This window comes from Periplaneta americana, chromosome 12 (genome assembly GCF_040183065.1).
Source record: "Periplaneta americana isolate PAMFEO1 chromosome 12, P.americana_PAMFEO1_priV1, whole genome shotgun sequence".
Taxonomy (NCBI): domain Eukaryota; kingdom Metazoa; phylum Arthropoda; class Insecta; order Blattodea; family Blattidae; genus Periplaneta; species Periplaneta americana.
Window position 1 is genome coordinate 89,553,919 of NC_091128.1, and position 23,314 is coordinate 89,577,232.

Sequence of the window (23,314 nt, forward strand, 5' to 3'; positions counted from 1 at the left end):
TAGGCCTACACATTATTAAAATATTAAATACATTGCTTTTTACTTACAGCATCGAGAGTCAATTGTTTCAGGCGAGAAGAGAGTTCTTTATCAATAGCACTCTCCTGAACTTTTCTGGCTGCATCATATTGCTGGTATCTGCATTCCAGCTGAAGCAAGAATTGTATGCCTTGAAGTTTTACTTGACAGTCATCTACATTACAACACATTATATCCACGTGTGCCAGTAAATTCAGGAACTGTGCTGTCCTGCAAATTAATAAATAAGCAAGCAAATAAAATAATCAATATAATAATAAATTAATTAAGAAGTACACAAATTGCCTACCCATTTTAAAGAAACAATGTACATACAAGTTTACATGAAATTAATATGTAATTTATTGCTATATTATGTACACATTTGTAGGGTGGTGGTTATTTCCATTCAACATGGTCATCTGCCCTTTCCCAAAGCATTGCTTCCAGAATTCTACTGTGCATCTAAACGTACTTATGTGTAAACAGTAGAATTCCTCGTATCTGGCAACTGTGGGACAAAGTCAGTGCCAGTTAATTGGAAAATACGTTTATAGGTTATGTAAAAACACACTGTATGCAAAAACATTTTTTTCTATGTTGAAATTGAGTAATTTTCACGTAGATAATTAAAAATAAAGTTTTGAAATACGAACAATGTTTATTTTTAGTACTGAATATGGTAATGTATCAGTTCATAATTATTATAATAAAGTAATGCATAGTAGCGTAAAAAATACTAAAAGTTTTTGCAACCTTATGACAATTTTAAATGCGGTCATGTCAGTCATGTGACGTGAAGAGCAGTGTAGCCAACATCGCAACTATACTATAAAGTAGCACTCGATGATGAGTGTAACAACATTTTGCTTGCATTTCGCAGAATCCATTGTGCAACAGCAGTGCTTAGCAGTAACAGCCATGATACTATCCATCATTCGAATGAAATTTTTACACGTTGTAGGAACAGAGAATTTCACACTTTCGTATTTAGACTCATCCAACACCCTTTCGAAACGGGCGAGTTCAAGTGTTAAATTGAAAGGCATTATCTCTGCGCATTGTTTGCAAGGTCCAAGTGACAGATTACCAATACTAACCTCTACTCCCGGGACATACGATTTTTTTGTCAATGTTTTCATGCGTGAACTGTGTAAAGAGTAAACACAATATGCGGCATGTGCAATCTACAAAAACCACTCACATCTTCGTCAGATTCTTCTCTTTTGGATGAATGACAATTTTTTTTTTTTTTTTTTTTGCTTAGCCAAAAGTGCTATTGTTTTGGTATTGCTGGTTATTTGGGTGCCGGATACAAGGGATTTTACTGTATTTTGAGAAATTTATTCCGTTACTTCCTCAATGCAATGCTTCAGATTCTCCTTAGTCTCCACTTTAATTTTGGACTTGATAAATCACTCAGGCAATGAAATCTGAAGGGAGTTAAATTCAGATGAATCCTATGTTCACAGTCCAAGGAAATCTCTAACTACACACCTGTTCGAGAATCTTTCACTGAAGTACTCTCGCACAGTGTTTGCAAAATGAGGATGATTTTAAACAGAAGTGCCTAAAGAACCATCCTATTGCAACTGTGGTTCTAGGAACCGATGTAGCATGTCAAGATAAATATTTATAGTGACTGTAGCTTCTATAAGAAGAAAGGGACTGTATGAGAAAGTAAAGACCACTCTACAAATATATACCTACCATAGGAATAAAAAAAATGTATATTCATTTCAATAAAATGTATACATTATATTTGAATAATTTCAAGAAAAAATTGTTCCGGGACCAGGTATCGATCCCGGTACTGGTAGGCTACTACATACATAGTTGAGTTCTGGCATCTTGCCAGCTCACTTGAGTCGTGTGGATACCTAATTGTGACGGTGTTGTGTATAGTTCCTGGGGTAGCTCAGTCGGAAGAGCATTTGCGCGCTAAGCGAAGGGTCCTGGGATCGATACCCGGCCCCGGAACAATTTTTCCTTAAAATTATTCAAACCTGCTTTACAGGAAGCTACTACCTGAAAGCCAGATTTGTATTATACATTACATTGTTTCTTGAAAATTATTCAAGAATTTTATATTTACGAGCTAGAAAAAACTGAGCACACAGAATATTACTCAGCTTATGTATGTAGTAGCCTACCAGTACCAACTTGGTGTTAGCAAAGACATAACTTTATTCTTGCATTCAATTAGTTCTGATTCTAAAAATAGGAAACCACATGGATGACATATCAATGAATTATTTTTTATTGTCAATCTGAAAACGGAGGAGAATGGCAGTATATTTTGCTCTAGAACATATTCATCTGCAAGTGTGGTGCAGGGAATTGATAACAAAACTTTGACTTGTATAAACGTGTAAACTCATACTATATTTTTAATGCTACAACAATAATAAAGTTCTGTTCAGTAGTTTTCAATTTGCAATATATTACCAACCAATAGCCATTATCATCTTACCTAGTAGTCAGGCCCAGCTTCTGAGAAAGAATAAGATCTCCTTTCATGAAACAACGAGCTTCACGTGGCCAGAATAAATACAAATTTAATCGACCCAGCCACTGGGATATTTCCAATAGTAGGCTTAGCACTTCAGTGTTCTCAGCTGGTGTCACTGCAAAATTAGATTAATTATAAGGTCGAACAAAGGAGTTGACACTACCTTTATTACTTGATCACAACAACAACTTCCAACCCATTACATCAAGAAACTTAAGCAGAAAATATTTATGATTGATTAGCAATTAATATTCCCTCCTCTCAATAAACACATCAGACTAATATTTAAACAAGTTAGGTCACATTACTGTATTTGACATTTATTCCATAAGGTCTTGGAACAAACAGTAACATGTGGAACAGACGCTAAATAACCTAAGATGATAAAGCGTCGTAAAATAACCTACAAAAATAAAAAATAAAAAAAAAACATTGGAAAATTCTGTTATGTCATGGAAGTGGTAAACTTTTGGTTTGTGTGTGAACATGGCATACAAATTTTGCAGTTACAATAAAAATATGTACAGCGAAAGTAGCAACATGTGACTATAGCTTAATTTTGATTTGGTGCATAGCTGCTCAAGGAAGGCAAGGAGGAGACAAACATAACTTTTCCGTCCATATAGTAGAGATCAGAACGATTTAATTTGATCATACCTGTAGATATTAGAAACCAATCATACAATATGTAAATAAGAAACAATTACCGGTACTTACTTTTGATTTGCTTGAGAAGATAGAGAGCATTACTGTATGTTAGGCTTGCTTCATTAAGAGCAGATTTCCTGTCTGGCAATGTTATAGTATGGGGACGAGGCAATAACATGCACTGAACAATCAGCAACCTTACTCGCACATGAAGTACACTCTGTGAAAAATGTTCAAGCTTCTCCTGTTTGGTATATTCAATCAATCTCTTCAAATGTTCTTCAATTTCCGAAAACTAAAACAAAAAGCAACTTGGATCACATTTTATCTCCTACATTCCCCTCCTCAGATTCAGAATTTTCAGAATCCGTGTTTAAATATTTAAAATTTCTACATTTAAAACAATTATGTTTGAGATTCATGTGAAGCAGTTGAAAAAGCTGGTCTTCTAATAGCCTTACAATATCGACAATCTCATCTCAGAGCTTAATAAGAAAGAAAATAAACCAAACAGTACATTATTTAACAATTTCTTTGGCCATAGAGACTAACTAAATACCTGCCATTCTAATTTTGATCCTAACAAAAACAAATTAAACTATGTTCATCCGGAAACAAACATAGTGATTTGTGTGCTTACTTGGTATGATTTGCAAATGTCACATTAAACTGGTGCCGAAAACATGACACGTCACAAGCATACTCAGCAAATCTTTTCAGAGTTGTGTTCCAAACAGAAACTTTTTTTGTTAGAATAAATATACTTTAGTACGATTCTTGGCATCTCTCAGTGCAGTCCCTACCCGGAGATCCGATTGAGGGACTATTTTACCTCCGGAGAATTTTACACTGAGGGACTCCATGAATCATAAGCAGTGAAAAATATAGTGGGACTGCGTTGGTGTTAATGCAGCTTCTGTGGGTACCTCTTTGTTACTTGTTAGCTTAAACAACAAGTTTAAGCCCCCTCACCACGACAAGGTGAGTACCCACGAGAGGGTTAGAATAAATATACAATTTAATATGAGTTAAACACATTCTTAAATCCAATAATGTTAATACAGTTACCTATTATAGTAAATTGGGGGGGGGGGCAAAGGCTAATTGGGATTTCCCGGTATCTAATCAAGTACAGAAACTTGATAGAACTGATATTTAACCCTTTCAGTGAAGTTCAGGGGGCCTAATTAGTCGAATTCAATCTCTTCACTTCCACGCTAGGGTGCCCTGAGATCTTTTATTCACATATGTATGCAAGAAATAGTATGTCCTACCTGTTCATTTCTGTAGCAGTGGCGGCATCGAGCCAGCAAGTATTTATGGAACAAAAGCTGAGAATTATATTCCTTATTGTCTTCAAGTTGAAGTGTTACAATCAATTCCTGAGCCTTTTCTAGCCATTTACATTCTGATGCATCACAAGTACACCATTCCAATAAATGACACAGTGCTGCAAAAAGTAACACAATTTCTATGTAACGAAATATAGTCCTCCTTACACCTAAAACAAGTATTTCTCTTTAGGTAAGCTACAGTTACACAGAGCATCACATTTTATCATATTCCTGACAATAGTGAATATTATTACTGTTTAATCAACCATACTTCAGGCCTAAGCAGGACGACCCCATGTGAAAAGTCAAGTCCATATTTCTTATTCTTTTTTTCAGAATACAACAGTCTACGACAATGACTACAGGCTTGCATTTAAGCTGAAGTGACCATTTTGAGCAACTTCTATCAACAGTAAGCAGCTCCACATTACTCATGTATAAAGATTACTAACTTGGAACCAAGATCAAATGAAACAAAAGTTTCTATGAACTTATTGCATTGTTTTTGTCTCCTGTCAACTGATAAAATGGTCCCACATGTTATTAAACATGCACATGCACATATTCAAAATTGTGGTCTAATAATACATAAATTTTTCTATGTTACACACAATATGAAAACTTACCAAGCAACATAGCTTCCTTGCTGTCAAGAACTTCCGCATACTTGTAATACAAACACCATGTTCTTAGTTTTAGTGTATCATAGCCATACAATTCATACATATATGCAGCCACTTCTATGTTCGGGAGGGATTTCACACCTTTGTCAGCATCAAGTCCCTGTAATATCATAGAATTTAAAGCATATGAAGGAAGGGAATATTTTGTTTTAACTTGTTAATAGTCTATTGGAAGCTGTGCACTTAGTGAGCAGTGGCAAATTAGGTAGCAATTGCACCACAAAGTTCAACATTAATTAAGAAGTCTGTACTTACATTTACAAGCGACAGAATCCAAGCACCTACTGCTTTGTTTAAAGTTTCCAACAGTTGAGATTCATTCTCAAGACTAAGATTCGCATATGCTGGAATTACATTACATGTTTGCAGAGGATCAGGGTTGTCTTCCTGCTCAGCCTCTATCCTAGTTGGAATTAAGTTTGACTGCAAGATTTCTTCCTACACACAAATACTATTATTTAGCACAAAACACTAACACTTGATTGCATAATTTCAAGCACAAAACTACTACAAATTTTGCAAATTTATACATTAACACGTTCTTCTATTAGATAATGAAGTAATGAAAAATCCAGGAAAACTAAATCATAATTTCTGGCTCCACCAATTTGTTATGATTCCTTATATTATGCTGACTTTATTGTCAAACGCCTGGCATTAGAAAACAACAACAACATATTATGCCGTAAAGAAATTACAATGCAATAATTTAAGTACAACAATACTTCTAATCAGCGGTGTGCGATGATGACGTTTTGGGCAAGCAATTCCATAGAAACCCTGTATGTAGGCAACAGGCATCGAAGCCAAGTCGAGCAATGGCATACATACAGGCACTGCTTCCCTTCACGTCATGCTACTGCACGTCACTACTTCTAATTACATTTAGTGAGAAGCCACGTAAACATGTGTACTGGGGAAAAAAGAATTTGTATTGTACAATAAATTCATGAAGCCTAATTGTGCAGATGACGCCAATTTTTTAGAAAAAAAAATCACAATTGCATAATAGGTGAAGTAAATCTATTATTTACGAATTAGTGGCCAGAGGTTCTGTTAAAATATTTGGAAAGGTTCTCTTAGATGACTTGGAAATGTAAATTTAAATATATAGAGTAGTATTTCGAAAGTCAGTTCAAACATTAAACCGCTATAAATATTACAATATTTGAGATAGGGAAAAAACAAAAAAATAACAAAGTTGGGCAAACAACGGGGTTTACAAAACATTGGGAAGATGTCTGCCGTTCTCTCTTGTTTAATGTATAGCATTCTGTCTGCGTCACCATACATGGCATTTTGCAGATAATGTCTCAGAATATTGGCAATTTCTTGCGAGAAGGCATCTTTCAGTTGCAGTAAGGTTGTTGGATGTGTCAGGAAAACTCGTTCTTTAAGGTAACCCCACAACCAAAAGTCGGCCGCATTGAAATCTGGAGATCGTGGAGGCCACATTGTTGAAAAGTGCTTACTGATGACACAATCGCCAAACATCTACATAATTAATTGTTTTGCAGGGATAAAGATGTGGGGTGGAGAGCCATCTTGCATGAAGATTATGTTTTCCATATCGTGATTCCTCAGTCTAGAGATGATGAAGTTCTGTAACATGCTGTAGTAGTGCTCCCTATTTACTGTAACAGTCTGTCTTATTCCATTATTGTCCACACCTGTGGAGTAACGGTTAGCGCGTCTGGCCAGGAAACCAGGTGGCCCGGGTTCGATTCCCGGTCGGGGCAAGTTACCTGGTTGAGGTTTTTTCCGGGGTTTTCCCTCAACCCAATATGAGCAAATGCTGGGTAACTTTCGGTGCTGGACCCCGGACTCATTTCACCAGCATTATCACCTTCATCTCATTCAGACGCTAAATAACCTAAGATGTTGATAAAGCGTCTTAAATAACCTACTAAAAAAATTAATGATGGAGTTAACACGCGTAATTGAGGTTCGTTTTCCGACCAAAGTCATCAATAGCCACTTTCCAACAATGTGACCTCCGCGATCTCCAGATTTCAATCCGGCCGATTTTTTGTTGTGGGGTTACCTTAAAGAACGAATGTTCCTGATACATCCAACAACCCTACTGCAACTGAAAGATGCCATATCGCAATAAATTGCCAATATTCCAAGACATTATCTGCAAAATGCTGTGCATGGTGTCGCAGACAGAATGCTGTACCTTGAACATGAGAACAGTGGACATCTTCCCAATGTTTTGTAAACCCCGTTTTTGCTCAACACTATGATGTTTTTGTTTTTTTCCTATCTCAAATAATATAATATTTATAGCGGTTTAATGTTTGAACTGACTTTTGAAATACCCTATATAAGCTACTAAACTTATACAGCTGGTACAACACAATTCACTGAATAGAAAAGACTAAGGCCGGGTGCACACAGAATCAGACGCGACGCTACGTTTTGCTTTACACGCCTCGCGACAGCTTAAAACTGACTGCTCGCGGCAACTGATTTGTTGGCTGTGTGGGTTTGGAAAACTGGCCTAGGCTAGAAAATGGCGTCAATAATAGAGGGCTGTCTATATGAAAAATTCTATTGTAGTTGCTTATTATTTCCTAAGGACGCAAGCTCCTAAAAATCTAGGCTATACGATTGAAAGAGTCTTAAAATTAAAATGTACTGCACAAACGTCATTTTTTATGTTATGACTACTTCACGACTCACAATAAAGAAAAGTAATATATTAAATCAATAATGAGTGATAGTTTAGAGCAGAGAATTAGGCTTTCTACAAATTACACTGGTCAACAGTCATTTTGCGCCAGACATAAAACTAACAAATTCTTAATAATTTAGACCTCCTGAATTAAAAAATAACAAGCAAAATGTTCCATCACTTCGGGTTTTCGAGATGCACAATATAATTAATTTTTTATGCATTTTATTTAAAAATCACCGTATTTCGTGTGTAACTATTTTGTTTTACAAATGTGAAAACAAATGTAGTATATGTAGGGCACCATGTTAGAAGCACTTGTAGAAAGGGAAATTATTTTATTGCCCTTCTACGAGTCTATTTCGAGGGAGTGAAACAGGTTCGCGGTATAAATTCACTTGAGTTTACCTGATTTTACTTGAGATGTGCATTTCTTTCACGGTGAGCTTAATTACATTACTGTAGTTTATATTTTGCAATATATCACCATGTCAAAACCACTTCTAGAAGCGGAAATTGTTTTATTGGCCTTTTCGGTTCCATTTGGAGGGGAAGAAACAGGTTCGCCGTATGAAAACGCTTCAGTTTACCAGGATATTTCTGTGGTGTTAATATTCTGTATAGGACGTGTAGGCTATTTCTTTAAAGTGTGCTTTAATGATAATATTCAAAGTACAAATGGTTTATATGTGCGGATTTGAAGGTTGTAGCAATGCTTTTTGGAATGCAATTAGGCTACACAAAATTTTGCTGCTTTCTGTACGAATTGGACAGTCGCGCTCCAGATATTTTATTTTATTTTATTGGGTCATTTTACGACGCTTTTTCACCATCTAGGTTATTTAGCGTCTGAATGAAATGAAGGTGATAATGCCGGTGAAATGAGCCAGGGGTCCGGCTCCGAAAGTTACCCAGCATTTTCTCGTATTGGGTTGAGGGAAAACCCCGGAAAAAACCTCAACCAGGTAACTTGCTCCAACCGGGATTCGAACCGGGCCACCTGATTTCGCAGCCAGACGCGCTGACCGTTACTCACAGTTGTGGACTCGCGCTCGAGATAAGCATTATAAAATAAAACGACAATCACTAGAGCCAAGGAAGAAAAATGTTATACATCAACCCCTTGTATCTCAAAGCGAAGTAATTTTACCACTTTTACACAATAAGTTAGGGTTAATGAAGAATTTTGTTAAAGGGATAAATTATAAAACTGAAGCATTTAAAAATATCCAGGAAAAATTTCCTGCTATTAATAATCCGTGGCGCTACACCCTGTGAAGAGCCCAGACCGACCAGCCGGCTGCTGGCCTCAAGTCCACATGCCAAAACAGAGGTGGACGATCATCCAACTAGAATGGACGTATCGTGTGGTTAGCACGATGATCTCCCCAGTCGTTATATCTGGCTTTCACTACCTATCGTAGCTCCCCAAGTGCATCACGATGTAGGTGGGCACCGGTCCCATACTTTGGCCGAAATTTCATGAGAAAATTTCTTCCCCCATGAGGACTCGGACCAGCGTGCGTTCCTTAACATTTTCCTGCTATTAGTGATTCAAAAATAAAAGAGGGAGTTCTCAATGGACCACAAATTAGAGAAATAATGGACAATCACTTCGAATCTTTGCTGGAAGGAAAAGAGACAGCCATCTGGATTGCATTCAAGGAGGTTGAATTAATTTTCTGGATAACTGTAGAAGTGAGAACTATGAAGAACTAGTGAAAAATTTACTGTTGGCGTATTAAACTAGGGGTTGTAAAATTTCCCTGAAAATTCACTTCCTTCACTCACATCTTGACTTTTTTTCCCGAGAATTGTGCGATTTCAGTGATGAACATGATGAATGCTTCCATCAAGAAATTTCAACTATGGAAAAAAGATACCAAGGACAATGGAGTACCAATATGCTAGCAGACTATTGTTGGACTTTAGCTCATGACGTACCTGATGCCCAGTGTAAAAGAAAATGGAGAAAAAGAAAGCTGTGATCTTCTGAACAGTGAATATTTAGCCTTATTGTCATTATATAAAACAATATTTTGAATAGATATAAATTCCAAAATTTCTCAAAAACCGTAACCAATAACTATTTTTATTGTCATATTCGTATTCAGGAGGCTCAAATTTTATAGAAAATATATCACATGCCTAGCGCAAAAAAAGTGTTAACATTTGTTACGCAGTGTTATTATTAATTATTATTCACCTGGTGCTTTCATCTCATTTGCAATTTTTCACATATTTTCAGAAACCACATTATTCTCGTGATATTGTTTCAAAGATTGTACAGAATGTATCTTCCCTGTATTAAATCAACTAATTTATCCGCATCGAGCTCCATTATGAATAATGTACCCTACACAACAATAGTATTTTTTGTAGATAAGGAAAGCGTGCAATCATAGCCACTACTAACGCATGCGCAGTACACTGCCGCTATCAGACAGTCTCCTCGCGACGAACTTCAAGCAGTCATTCGATGTTGTCTCTTTGTGTCGCCTTGTGTCTCCTCGCGACCGTCGCGCCGCGTCTGATTCTGTGTGCACCACATCATAAGAAATCAATGGGAGACAAGTACCATGAGACAAAATGTCGCGTCGCGCCGCGTCTGATTCTGTGTGCACCCGGCCTAATTGTAACAATTTTTCTATTTTCTTTTTTTGCAAATCCTATAGTTTTTAACAGAAGTCAGTATCAGTGCAGACTAGAGAAATTCATCTGAACAATACCACAGTATGAGGAAGAGGGGAGAAGAAGAACAAGAAGGAACTCCCAGGATCAACAGCATGAAACAACTCTTATCAGTGAATAACAGTGTTACTTGAAATTATTACACCCTACTGACTGCATTATTCAGTGTAGTAATAGAAAAGACAACATTGCTGACAATTCAAATTTCTCATTGAACAAGATTAGTAAGATATTTGATGATCATGCTGGAGGACTCTAACGGATTTTATCAATCACCATCATCTGCCTTCACATATTAGACCCTAGCAGATACGAAATGGTCTTGTGCCAGCTTGTTTTGGATCTCTCCATTTTTTTTTTCTTATGCAAGGTATGAAACAATTTGTCTACGGCATCTGATTATAGTCCATTCTCTCCTTTCATTGAAATCTATAGTGGATGATGGGCTCAACCTGTAGTTCTTTTATAATGTTCTCATTTTTCTGTTGACAGATTTCAGTAATTAAAATTTAAACTGTAAAATAGATAATATGTGAATAATTTTCACATACTTGACAAATTGAAGACAATATTCATGTTTAATTTCCGAGCACTGTGAGATAATAAAATGATAGTGCTGACAACACTATATCAAATTTGAGGTATACAATTGATTACAGTCTATACAAAACTAGAAAGGTATTAACAGTTCAGTGGCTTCTAAGCGTCACCATGGCAACCGTTCAAACTACCCAATCAGAGACCATGACAACAGCCCGACATTGCCGACTGTTTCGCAGCGAGTACGTTCTTTGTTCAGAAGTGTTGAATCTTCGTTACTGTGTTACAGCAAGTATTGGTGTTCTGTCGTGGTTGTTGTTTTCGTAGATATTTTGTTGTTGATGATGGTAGAATTAGTTTGAGTTTAGTTTTAAATTTAATTTAGTTGTGAGTGTATTTGTAATGCGATTTATAGTGTCCGTATGGTTTACTTATACAATGTCGCAAGGCATCACTCCTGCAGTTAGCAGCACAAAATGAACCACAGGTTCAGAGAGAGAAAGGAGTGCTACAAGGGACAGCAAGAGGTCTAGAAATAATGGGTAAAGTGGTCCTCTTACAAGTCAGGCAAGAGAAATGGTTTGTAATGTGCGGGACTATTTCGAGAAAGAAGAGACAATGGCGGGCCTCTTATTCCTGTACAACAGGTGGTAAATAGAACTGCAGAGGCTCTCAAAATAGGAACGAACACCATCGTTAAAATAGGAAAGGAAAAATTTAAATTGAATGAGCAAAAGGATGGACCTTCCCGATTTGAAACCCTGGGAAAGAAAAGAAAAGTGGAAAAGCGAGTGATAAATTTAAATGCCTTTTAGGAGGATGCAATCTGGCAGCATGTACTATATTTATATTACCGACGGGAGAAGCATCCTACATTGAAAAAGCTGAAAACTTCGATTCGAGATGTGGATCTTTTCCAAGGCAGTGTTTCTTCTAAGCACACTGTCTTAAAGAATTTAGGTTTCAAGAATTAAAAAAATCAATGGTCGTAAGGTATTAATGGAGAGAACTTATCGCTTACACACTAGCCTATGTACCATATTCGCATTCATTCATACACCTGTTATTGTTATTATTATTAATATTATTATATTAGTCTGATCAACGACTACCGTATGATACAAATTTATGAGTTAATGTTTTCGTTCAGCTGTTTAGTTCTGACATGGCAGACAGGCGGCGCAAAGATCTGCACTGCACTACCATACAACTTCACATTGAGCCTTCATCTGTCAATCACAGTCTACTTCATTGGAATATGCCTTGTAGCTTTGAAATTATAGGTGTGACAAAACTCATATGAAAGTATATTTTAAAATTCCATAGAGTACTTAATTTATGTCTTGATCCCATTATTACCTCAAATTCAAACTTGGAACATAATTAATACATTAAATGCAGTGCTTCGTTTCTGGCGGAACATGCTGGAACACACCTTTTTGTTCATTTTTTCATAATGAATTCGATAAATATGTTAATAATTATGTATTTAACATACTCGTATTTCTTTGAACTCCACTTAGGCACTGAAAAGGAGGATAAAAACGACAAAATTCCCGTGCATAGGACAATAATCATCTCCCCATCCACTATAAGACCCTATGGCCTTAACTCTATCAATATAAACACATATAATGTATTTTACACAGAGTTCCGCCACCTTTTCCTCCAGAAGAAAAGCACTGATTAAATGATACATCAAATACATTTTTTGAAAGAAAATTAAGGGTCGCATTTTTCTTATTGATTTTTCGAAATTATGTTGTTGTTTTCTAATGCCAGGTGTTTGACAAAGTCATTTGACCTCTTGCACTCCAATATTTTTCAAAGATACTGTCATGGTCAGCCACTGAAGCACAGATTTTGAGGTGTTCCGAATCCATTTCTTGATTTGAGTAGCACAATGGACAGTTAGGGGACTGATATATTCCAATTCTATTAAATGGCAAGTTGTAGCTGATTTAAGTGAACACCATATTTTAATGTTTTGGTGGCTACTTCATCCACACACAACTCCCAGAATGTCTGGTCGACGGGTCTACTAGACATAGTTGGGAGATCTTGTTGATCACCAGCTTTCCCTCCTTAAGCCACTGGAGGACGATTTTAGTGCCACAGCAGGTCAGCACTAGGAACAGAAAAGTAGAAAGGGTAGGAAGGAAAGTGAAATGAACCCCTAGGCCTCGAATGTTCTAATACCGTTGGGGTTGAAGAAAGTAAGAGTTCAGTCAGAGGACTGGATAGGACAGGGTAAAGAGGAAGTAAGTATTGAATAGAGGAAAATTATACCAAATTCGGTTATTAACTCATCAAGCTGACCAGTGCTAATTGATGAGTAACCCCTCACTTTAGTTCAGCTTGTAAAATTATGCTAACTAACAGCTGCACCACGGGAAGGTAGGGATGGGACATTGGGTATTTGTCCAGGTTGGTTCCTTAAAGCCTTCAATGGGAAGGATTAATATGTCTCCCTCCTGTATTCGACAAATACAATTTTTTCAGGTCATGTTATATATAATTTAAAAGTTCACTTCATAAGCTTTCTAATGACATCTATTCCACAACTATATCTTTAATGGTCTTGAAAATTTTTTTTATCCAATGCCACCAGGTTGTCTTTTCGACATTTCTGGTCTTCTCTCCTGGCTGTGGCTTAATTGTAACCCACTTCTGAGGTTGGGGTGCCTGGAAGGCGGAGTTATATTACCCCGATGATGTGATAGGATGATTATGATAAAGTAGTGCCAGGAGAGGTCTTAAATCTAAACTTAACCTAAATTCCAGACCATGGACGAACACAGGAATAATCCTCTTTTAAGGAAAAATTCCTGTGCTCTAACCGGGAATCGAACCCGGGACCTCATGAACTATAGCCAGAAGCTCTGACCACTAGACCATGAGGCTGGTCGGTCTTGAAAATATAAAACTTTTAAAACTGGTCAATGCGTCAAATTTTGACACAGTAGTCAATTTTCAAAGAATACTTTGAAAACCAGCCAATAAAAAAAATTTAAAACTGACTACTTTCTATACATAATTACATCTATTAAATATGGAATAAGTTTTGTTAAAATCAAAAATACAAAGATTGAGAATTGCACCTTTCTGTATGGAATGACCCCATTAATGGAAGTAATGCATTTAATTAATCCTATCTTAGCCCTCCTATGTGTTTGTGAATGCACATAATCTTAAATGAGCAGAAGTTTACCTCTTGCTTAGATCGCATTACTCTCACTTGACACAAGAAGAACCAGAAGTATAAATTTCCAATGTAGAATAGGCGCATGCTTTCTTTTTCTGAGCCATGCTGTAAAATAATACAAAATGAATAAACAACAATTAAATAACTATGACTTGTAGTTCAACAAAATATAACATTTAAAGTACAACCCCAATAATCCAAAATTTCGCGTAATCTAAACCAAAATTCCAAGATGGAAAAAGTTCTCAAATTTCTAAACTTACGAGAAGTAGAGAAGAAAAAAATACAATATTTTGGTAATGAAAAATGGTTTTATTATGTACTTTAAGAGATGAAAGTCCAATACTGTCGTTAAGTAATGATAAGAAAAAAAAGAGTTTGTTAATGTTTAAGGTAACAAATTATCATTGTCCTTTGGATACCTAGAGATCAGTTCATTACGAACATCAACACATATGTGTGCACACATAACACAACACATACATACATGTCCACACCTGTGGAGTAACAGTTAGCACGTCTAGCCGCGAAACCAGGTGGCCCGGGTTCGATTCCCGGCCGGGACAAGTTACCTGGTTGAGGTTTTTTCCGGGGTTTTCCCTCAACCCGATATGAGCAAATGCTGGGTAACTTTCGGTGTTGGACCCCGGAATCATTTCACCGGCATTATCACCTTCATCTCATTCAGACGCTAAATAACCTAAGCTGTTGATAAAGCGTCGTAAAATAACCTACTAAAAAAAACACATACATGTGCACACAGAACAATCTGATTTCCCAATCAGGTCTACAGTCTTATCTTCTGTTAAGTTTTATGACCGTATATTGTGCAGCTATGTTCCAGTAATGATTTTGAATAACTCCAAAAATTTATAAAACAGGTTAGGTCCCAATTATTTCAGATCAGTAGTTATGTAAAAGCATTATTAAGATATATTCAAGTCTTAACATTTTCAGTTCTTTCTGTGATATAGTAGACTCTATTATATAAACAATATAATATTAATATTAATCATCAGTTAAAGTTACTTTTATTATCTCCTTTTAACACTATAATTGTATGCGGAGACAGAGCGGAAGGCAGAAACTAGGAAAGATTCGAGAATGTTGAGTTTGCAGTGAAAGACCTGTCCTTGGGCAGAAAACTATGAATGAATGAATGTTCGCTAGATGTCTTATCACACAATTAGAAAAAACAAATACAAGTAATCATACATAATTTCTTGAAAATACAACTACTTCCAGACAAAAAATAACAAAGAATCACCATTGCAATCAGAAAATTTCTGTTAGCACCAAACAACAATGAAGAAATTTGTTTGGCAAACAAGTGAAAACAAAGAAATAAAATATTGTATCATAAAAATAGAAGAAGCCTAAAATATTATTTAAATATGAAATGTTTGAGAAATGAGAAAATGGGCAGAGAGAAACATTCACCAAAACTGGATATCAAAGAGGAAAACTGTGGAAAGTAATATTTTTTAAGTACAATAGAGCATCGATTACCCGAAACAATTGGGGACAGAGGGTGTTCGAATAACTGATTTTTCGGATAACTGATCATTTACGAAAACAAATTGTACCGGTGTCATAGGAGCAGTATGAAAGAAAGAAACACTTATTATTAAACACAAAACTGTACATAATATATAGTTTGTATCATACGTCTTACAAATAAAACAGAGAACTGACTAGCCTAGTTTGACAAGTTCAAAATGGCCATTAAAGTAGGCCTACAGTTTAGGAAAAGAAGTCCAGTTTTTTTTTTTTGCTTCAGAGTTGAGACTGGTTTTTTTTTTTTTGCAGCCAAATATCTCGCAAACAGTGCTAGCAGAACTTCTACATGGTGCACACACAAATTTGAATTTGCCGACTGGAACTCTTTTGGTTAACCGATGTTTCGGTTGATTGGTTTTTGGATAATCAATGCTCTACTGTATTCGATAACCCAAACAAACTGAAAATCTGGACAACACTTCCCCCACTCAATTCGGAATATCGACATTCTACTATATTTGGAACAACTTATATATTACAATTTGCTCCTTATTGGCAGATGTCTCAAGAAAGCCACTGTTTTAAACTTTTGTGGGAGAAATTTTTATATTGAAACCTTTCGAAAGCAGGATAATACTGATCTTTGGTATTCAGCTCCTGAATTATAATTTACCTCAGACAGATGACATTATATTTACTGATGAAGTAAACAATCCTTTACATGGTAAAACAATGAAAACCAAATTATCCCTCCGAAACAACAAGATTTGTGCAATATAAAATTGTAGTTAATGCCGTGATGTGACTATTTTTCATTAATTTTTTTTAAACAATAAAATTAAAATATATTAAATCAATGAAATAAAATTAATTAATCAAAATAGATTACATTGCAATAAATTAAGAGTAATTTAAAATTAATTGGAAATAAATTAGTTCAATTAAGATCGCAGGGTCGAGGTGGTTATACAGCATGTCACACCAGTCCACGCTGTGTGAGTGGGTTATTCACATCAGACTGGAGCAGATGCGGTGCGATCAACACGAACATTTGCTCAGCCCACGGTGTTAGGTCCATGGGCGTGAATTTGAACTGCCACTGGGGGAGACCCTGGTGTACCCGCATCATGCGGAAGTACTGCGTGAAGTCTGCAGCCAGGTAGTGCCACTCGAAACTTCTGTCCAGCAGCCAGATCTTGGGGCCCTCTCGTTTTAGATCGGATTCGCACTCGCTCTTGTGAATGTACACCAGACACACCTTTCCGATGCCTTGGCAAGCGTCCAGTTCGAAGATCTTGCACTTGACGCCGAAGTTGGGGTGCTGCCTGGGGTCGTCCTGCTCGCTGCAGATCTCGATGTCCAGCAGCGTGGGGCATTCCGCATCGCCCATGCTCTTGACGCCGGCCAGCCGTCGTAACTCAGACATAGAGTTGATCTTCATGTTGCCGATGGGGAGCACCTCGCCTTGTGGATATTCTCGACCATGGCTTCATTAAAGATCGGACATCCCCTCTCCTTTCTTCGTGGAAGTTTTGTTCTTGCGAACTTTCTACCCGTGCTCAAGCAGGTATGCTACACATTAAATGAGAAAGATCTCTTCTAACGAAATAGAGTTAGGAAATGATCCCAGGATGGAGGCAGCATTCCCTCGCTGAAATGCTATTCCAATGCGTTGACGAAGGAAATTGATACATCTAGGATCGCCGGTATGGGACAGTAGGCGTGTACCTTATTAACAAACTAGGGCATTCGAAAAGTATTGGTAACATAGTTACTGTTTCACACTAAATTTATTTAGGTTACTTTTGACATTACATACTTCAAATATAGTCTCCTACCATAAAAACAATACATTGCCAAATTCTTGGAAGATTGTGAACTTCATCTGCAGCAGCATTTCTGAATATCTCTCTCACTGATCAATCTAAAGCTCTTCGGATGTCAACTTTTGATTGAAAGCAAATGCCTTGCTTCCACCCAACTTGTAATAGTTCAGTATGATAGGACTCCTCTCCCACAGGCTTCTTGTAATGTCCTAAAGCAATGAGTTGCATTTTTTTTCTCTTGCAACTTGGACTCTTATGAACAACCTTTGTTCGTACCTTTAGGGCTGTACTGTTTACTACAAGTCATAAAAAGCTACTGTATTTATAAAATATGGCTACTTCGAGACTTTCAATATTGCAAATTTATGAAACAATCGCTGCTCTATTACATAGTACAAGATTTCAATGGTCACTGCTAGGAGCACTGATTTACAGCATTGTTGCCATTATTTATCAAATGCCCTAGTATAAACAATGTACTCAACTTTGTATTACTTTGCATAAAAATAATATATACTTAGTATATTTACAAGTGAAAAGTGAAATTTTGGACGCCCAAAATTGAGATGGAAATAAATGTTAACACAGCATTAAGGAATGGATGCAACAAGACATAGGCTTTATGCAAAAGAAAGAAGTAATTCAAGTACATATTAATAATGTAAGAAATAGCAGGTATCCTTGTCTGACTACTATATTAATTAGTTCAGATGTAACACTTCATTAGTCATTTTGTTTGAATTTTTGTATTTCGATATATTTCAATAATGTTACGTAATTAATGGTGTAATCAGTGATGCATCACGAAATCATAGTATCGGTTAGAAAATATTGCAAATGGTAAATGAACATCTACATTCAAAATTTTTCTTTCCAGAGATGTGTGCCAAGTTCTCATTGACTTCAAATCAATCAATCTTCTTAATGTAGCCAGCTGTTTGCTGACAAAATAAAGTCCACTATAGTCCACTGTAGTCTATTCAGTTCTTGTTTTTCATGAGAAAAGAGGGGTATTTGATCGGTGTTCATTATAGATGCCTGCTGCTAGTAGCCAGAGTTGGGGTCTAGTCAATATATACTGCAGGGCTGTGTCTTCTGCAACTGGTACTGATGATTTTAATTTACTACTTTTGTGGTTTATGGCTGGACAGTATAGAAGAATGTGTTCCAGATCTTCATCATGATTATTACACCATAGACAAGTAGGATTACCAGAAATGTGAAAACGATGTAGGTACAATTGTGTGACAATGTGACCTGTTCTGGCTCTTGTTAAAAATGTTCGAACATGTCTAGGCAAGTTTTTGTACATTTCCAGGTCATTTGTTTTCTTTTGTACAGACTGTAAAATTTTTCCTTTGTCAGAAGAGAGCCAATTGTTGATCCATAGGTTTATAAAATGAGACTTTATCATTGACTTCAAAAAAGACTATAAAAATATTAAGCAGAACAAAATATAATAATCTTAAAACTTCTTCCAGCAAATGAGTTATACTTACTATTTCTTTTTCAAAGACTTCTATCATGCTCTTAATTGAGTGGCCTATATCCTTGCAATCTTCAACACTGCCATGGATCCAAACAGATGGCACATACGCCAATAAACCCTGTCCTCTAAGGATCCTGTTAAGTGTTGGTATGCAGTTCAATTTGTTGTATACATTTCGAACACATTCCCAATTTGAAACACTGAAACACAAAATATTGTAGTTTTCTTAACTTCCTGCTTATGAACATTCCTTAATATGTAATTTAAAACTTCAAATAAAAATGAGGGAGGAAAAGAAAAAACTCATTTTCTTAACCTAAAGTTCACTGACCTTTGTTGACTGTGTGCTTCCAATTCCCATAACAGTAACTGTGGACAATTAACTTCTTCCAAATTAATATTTGGAGCCCGAATTTCAATTTTAGCTTTATCTTCTTGTAAAATATCGTATACTGTCAAGTTCTAAGGAGAAAAGAGGATTATGAGATGTATTTCATATGCACGTGTGACAGACACTAAGACAAAAATAGTAATTTCATTTTGCAAGCTGAACATTATGAGACATTAAAGATAAAAAGGAGCATCTTCTGCGGACCTCTGGAAAAAGAACTAAGGAAGATACTAGTGAAGTGCTTTGTGTGGAGTGTAGCATTGTATGGGGGAAGAAACATGGACATTACGTCGTGAAGAGAAGCGACTAGAAGCACTAGAAATGTGGATATGGAGAAGAATGGAGCATGTGAAATGGAAGGACAGAATAAGAAATGAAGCTGTGTTGGAAGAGTGGATGAAGAAAGAATAATGCTGAAACTGGTCAGGAAGAGAAAAAAGAATTGGCTAAGAAAAAACTGCCTAATGAAGGATGCACTGGAAGGAATGGAGAATGGGAGAAGAGTTTGGGGCAGAAGAAGATATCAATAGACGACATTAAGATATATGGATCATATGCAGAGACTAAGAGGAAGACAGAAAATATGAAAGGTTGGAGAATGCTGAGTTTGCAGTGAAAGATCTGCCCTTGGGCAGAACACTATGTATGTATGTATGAATGGACGAATGAATTATGTATTTTTACACTCTACTAGCAGGTCAACATTTATAATTCTCTGAAGAGTCTTAATTAAACAGAAAATACGTATATAATTTTTGCTTCAATTTTCTATGGACTAAAAAAAAATGCCGGTAATTAAATGTGACAGATTCTTAAACTACTCGTATACATATAGTCGCAAAAAAAAAAAGAAAAAGATTTTTTATGATCTTCAAAGATAGTATGAGGTGGTGTTTACCACACTTTTAACAAAAATGTTTTTTTTTTTTTTGGTCCGAGTTGATTTCTTATAATATATGAGGAAGCTTCTAGTAAAATAATATAAAAATTACTCAACAAATGACGAAAATATATGCCGAACAAATTATGATACTGCAACTAATAGCATTGGACTCTAAACCTTCAGTCCCGCGCCATGGCCTAAGGCATCCTGCCTAGGACTCACGTTACGGAATGCACGCTGGTTCGAATGCCCATGAGGAATCAAATTTTCTCATGAAATTTCGGTCAGTGTATGGGACTGGTGCCCACCCAGCATCGTGATGCACTTGGGGAACTACGATAGGTAGCAAAAATCCGGTTTCGCAAACCAGCTATAACAGCTGGGAGGATCATTGTGCTCCATTCTGGTTGGATGATCATCCACCTCTGCTTCGGCATGTGGACGTGAGGCCAGCAGCTGGCTGGTCAATCTTGGCCCTTCATGGGCTGTAGTGCCATGGATATGGATTTACTTTTACTTTTACTCTAAATCTTAATTACGCTCTCCTGTAAAATCTAGTCTGTGTGGCTTAGGACTACATCATTCTCACCCCTTTATATCCCAAAATATTTAGATTATATTATGTCTCTAAGTGGTTTTAAAAATTTAAATGCCAGAATGTTGCACCACAGTCACACAGGTAGTTTGTATCTTCAGTCTACTACCTCTGTAACTTATATTCTCGAACCAAGCCTGCTTTGTATGTAAAACTTCACACACATTTTTAATTCTAGCATTAATAGTTGCATATTTCCTAATGGTTTTAAGATTAAGGTTATTCTTGTGTTCAAAAAAAGCTACTAAAATCAATGTGGTAATTACGGTATAAGACGTATTAGTTTCATTCCTACCATCTCAAATGTTTTTGACATTTTATTAAATGTGTAATTACTTTGAAGCAAAAAAATTTTCATCAACTCTGAGTTTGGCTTTAAAAGATGCCACAATACTACTGTCTTCTTGGACTTGAGAAGGGAAAAATCAGTTTACAGCAAATTCTTTGATCTTACGAAAGCCACTGATTCTGTTTCTCATGACACTTTCTTTACGTAAAATTAAGTTTTATGATTTTGTAAATTCTAGTCTTGAATTCATGCAGTCTTATATTTCCAACAGATACCAGTATGTCTATATGATTCTCTACAAACAGTACCGGTATGACTTATCAGTGAGAAAGCTATAATATTTACAAACCTGAACATTTTTATGCTTCTCGGAAAGGGCTAAGTTCTTAATTTTCACCCACTGATGCAAGAATTTGTCTTTCAAATCAGGCAACATTTTAAGAGCAACAGCTATGACACTCAGAGCACGTCGATACTTCTTCAGATCTCTATACAGCTGCACCAAGTACTGCATGCCAAAACCCAATAATCCTTTGCCAGTCTGTAACAATACGAAACATTTCTTCAATATTGTGATTAGTTGCCAACACCAGAGGTCTGCATGGGTCAGGTTTAGTCAGTCTGATTTAGTAGTAAAGGAATGACGCAAGCAGTATGAGAGGACAGACACGTTTTGACATAATATATTGTTTACATTGCAGTAGGATCTCGAAAGAGTAGGGACCTGTTGGGTCTACCAGTCTACATGCAGAACTCCACCTTGGCTCCACTCGCTTAGAATTAGGCAGTTACTTTACGACAATATTGTGACAATGGCTAGCGACACTGAGATTCCACCTATTGAACTTCAAGACAGACTTAAAGCTGGGGAATTAACTGGTATATCCCAACCCCAGTTCACGAGAAAAAGCAAAATTTGGAACCAGTTTTATAAGTATGTACTGCATTAAAACTCCAAGTTGGGAAATACAAATCCGTAGTTTAAAGCAGGGGTTCCCAACTGGTGTGTCGCGCAGCTCCATGGAGTGTGTTGCGAAATTTTGAAATTGAAAAATAAATTTTATGTCATCCAGAAATTCTCTTTACAACTCATTTTTTTATTTGCAACGAAATCTTTGATATGGCACATTTTATGTTGAGATAGACTTTACCAATGAAATGTGAACACCTGCAACAATGCTCAGTTCAGTTTTCATTTTTTCAACCATAAGGCAACATATGGAGAAACTCTGTGCAACCCACCAGGCGCAGAATTCACATTAATTTAAATAGACGAGTTTTCAAAAACGATAATAAAAATATTTTATCAGACATCCAGCATAGATAGGTTGGGATTTTTGATACATACCTTTGTTTTTTTTTCTAATGCCACTCAAGCTTGCCCGTTTAGAATTTTCAATTGCATGTTAACATCAACCTATCTACAACACTGGATGTCCGACACTACATAGAAGTTGTTATCAGTGCTGTTTTTCTAGCGGAACACGCTCAAATGGCACTTCGGCATTTTTTTTTTTTCACCATGGAACCGAAATATGTGTGAATAACTATGTTTTAAATATAATTTTTCTTTGAATTCTGCTTAGATCTTGAAAGTCTAAGTTGGACGAAAAGGAGGTTAAAAATGACAAAATTTCCATGCAGTGAACAGTAATCATCTCCGCATCCGCTATAAAATATTCTACACAGAGTTCTACCACCTTTTTCTCCAGAAGAAAAGTACTGGTTATTATTATTATTAAAATCAAATAAATGTGTCGCGATATTGTGAGCATTCAGTAAAGTGATGCCTCTTCGAAATTTATTCTCAGGTATGATACAGAAAGACACGAAAGTAGTCTCAAATACTATTGTAAACTGAGACGAAACTGGCTTCCCAGATTGAAGTTGATCACAAAATATAGAGAGTTATCTTGCATTGATGTATTAGAATTATATCATATAAAAATTTTTCGTTTGAGAATTATCAATAAAACATGTAAAACACTACATCAACATCATCATCATCCTATCAAATAATAGTCTTAAAAGAA

General features: G+C 36.3%; 1 protein-coding gene across 1 annotated transcript in view; it reads right to left on the reverse strand.

The window, feature by feature from the left end:
- Window positions 1-23,314, reverse strand: part of LOC138710674 (uncharacterized) — a 62,929-nt gene that overhangs the window by 17,160 nt on the left and 22,455 nt on the right. The window contains exons 6-15 of the mRNA XM_069841728.1: window positions 21,631-21,822; window positions 19,455-19,585; window positions 19,134-19,323; window positions 14,315-14,413; window positions 5,451-5,633; window positions 5,139-5,295; window positions 4,453-4,628; window positions 3,248-3,473; window positions 2,492-2,645; window positions 48-249 (exon numbers count right to left, since the gene is read on the reverse strand). Coding sequence (XP_069697829.1) covers window positions 48-249; window positions 2,492-2,645; window positions 3,248-3,473; window positions 4,453-4,628; window positions 5,139-5,295; window positions 5,451-5,633; window positions 14,315-14,413; window positions 19,134-19,323; window positions 19,455-19,585; window positions 21,631-21,822 — 1,710 coding nt within the window. The remainder of the gene's footprint in view (window positions 1-47; window positions 250-2,491; window positions 2,646-3,247; window positions 3,474-4,452; window positions 4,629-5,138; window positions 5,296-5,450; window positions 5,634-14,314; window positions 14,414-19,133; window positions 19,324-19,454; window positions 19,586-21,630; window positions 21,823-23,314) is intronic.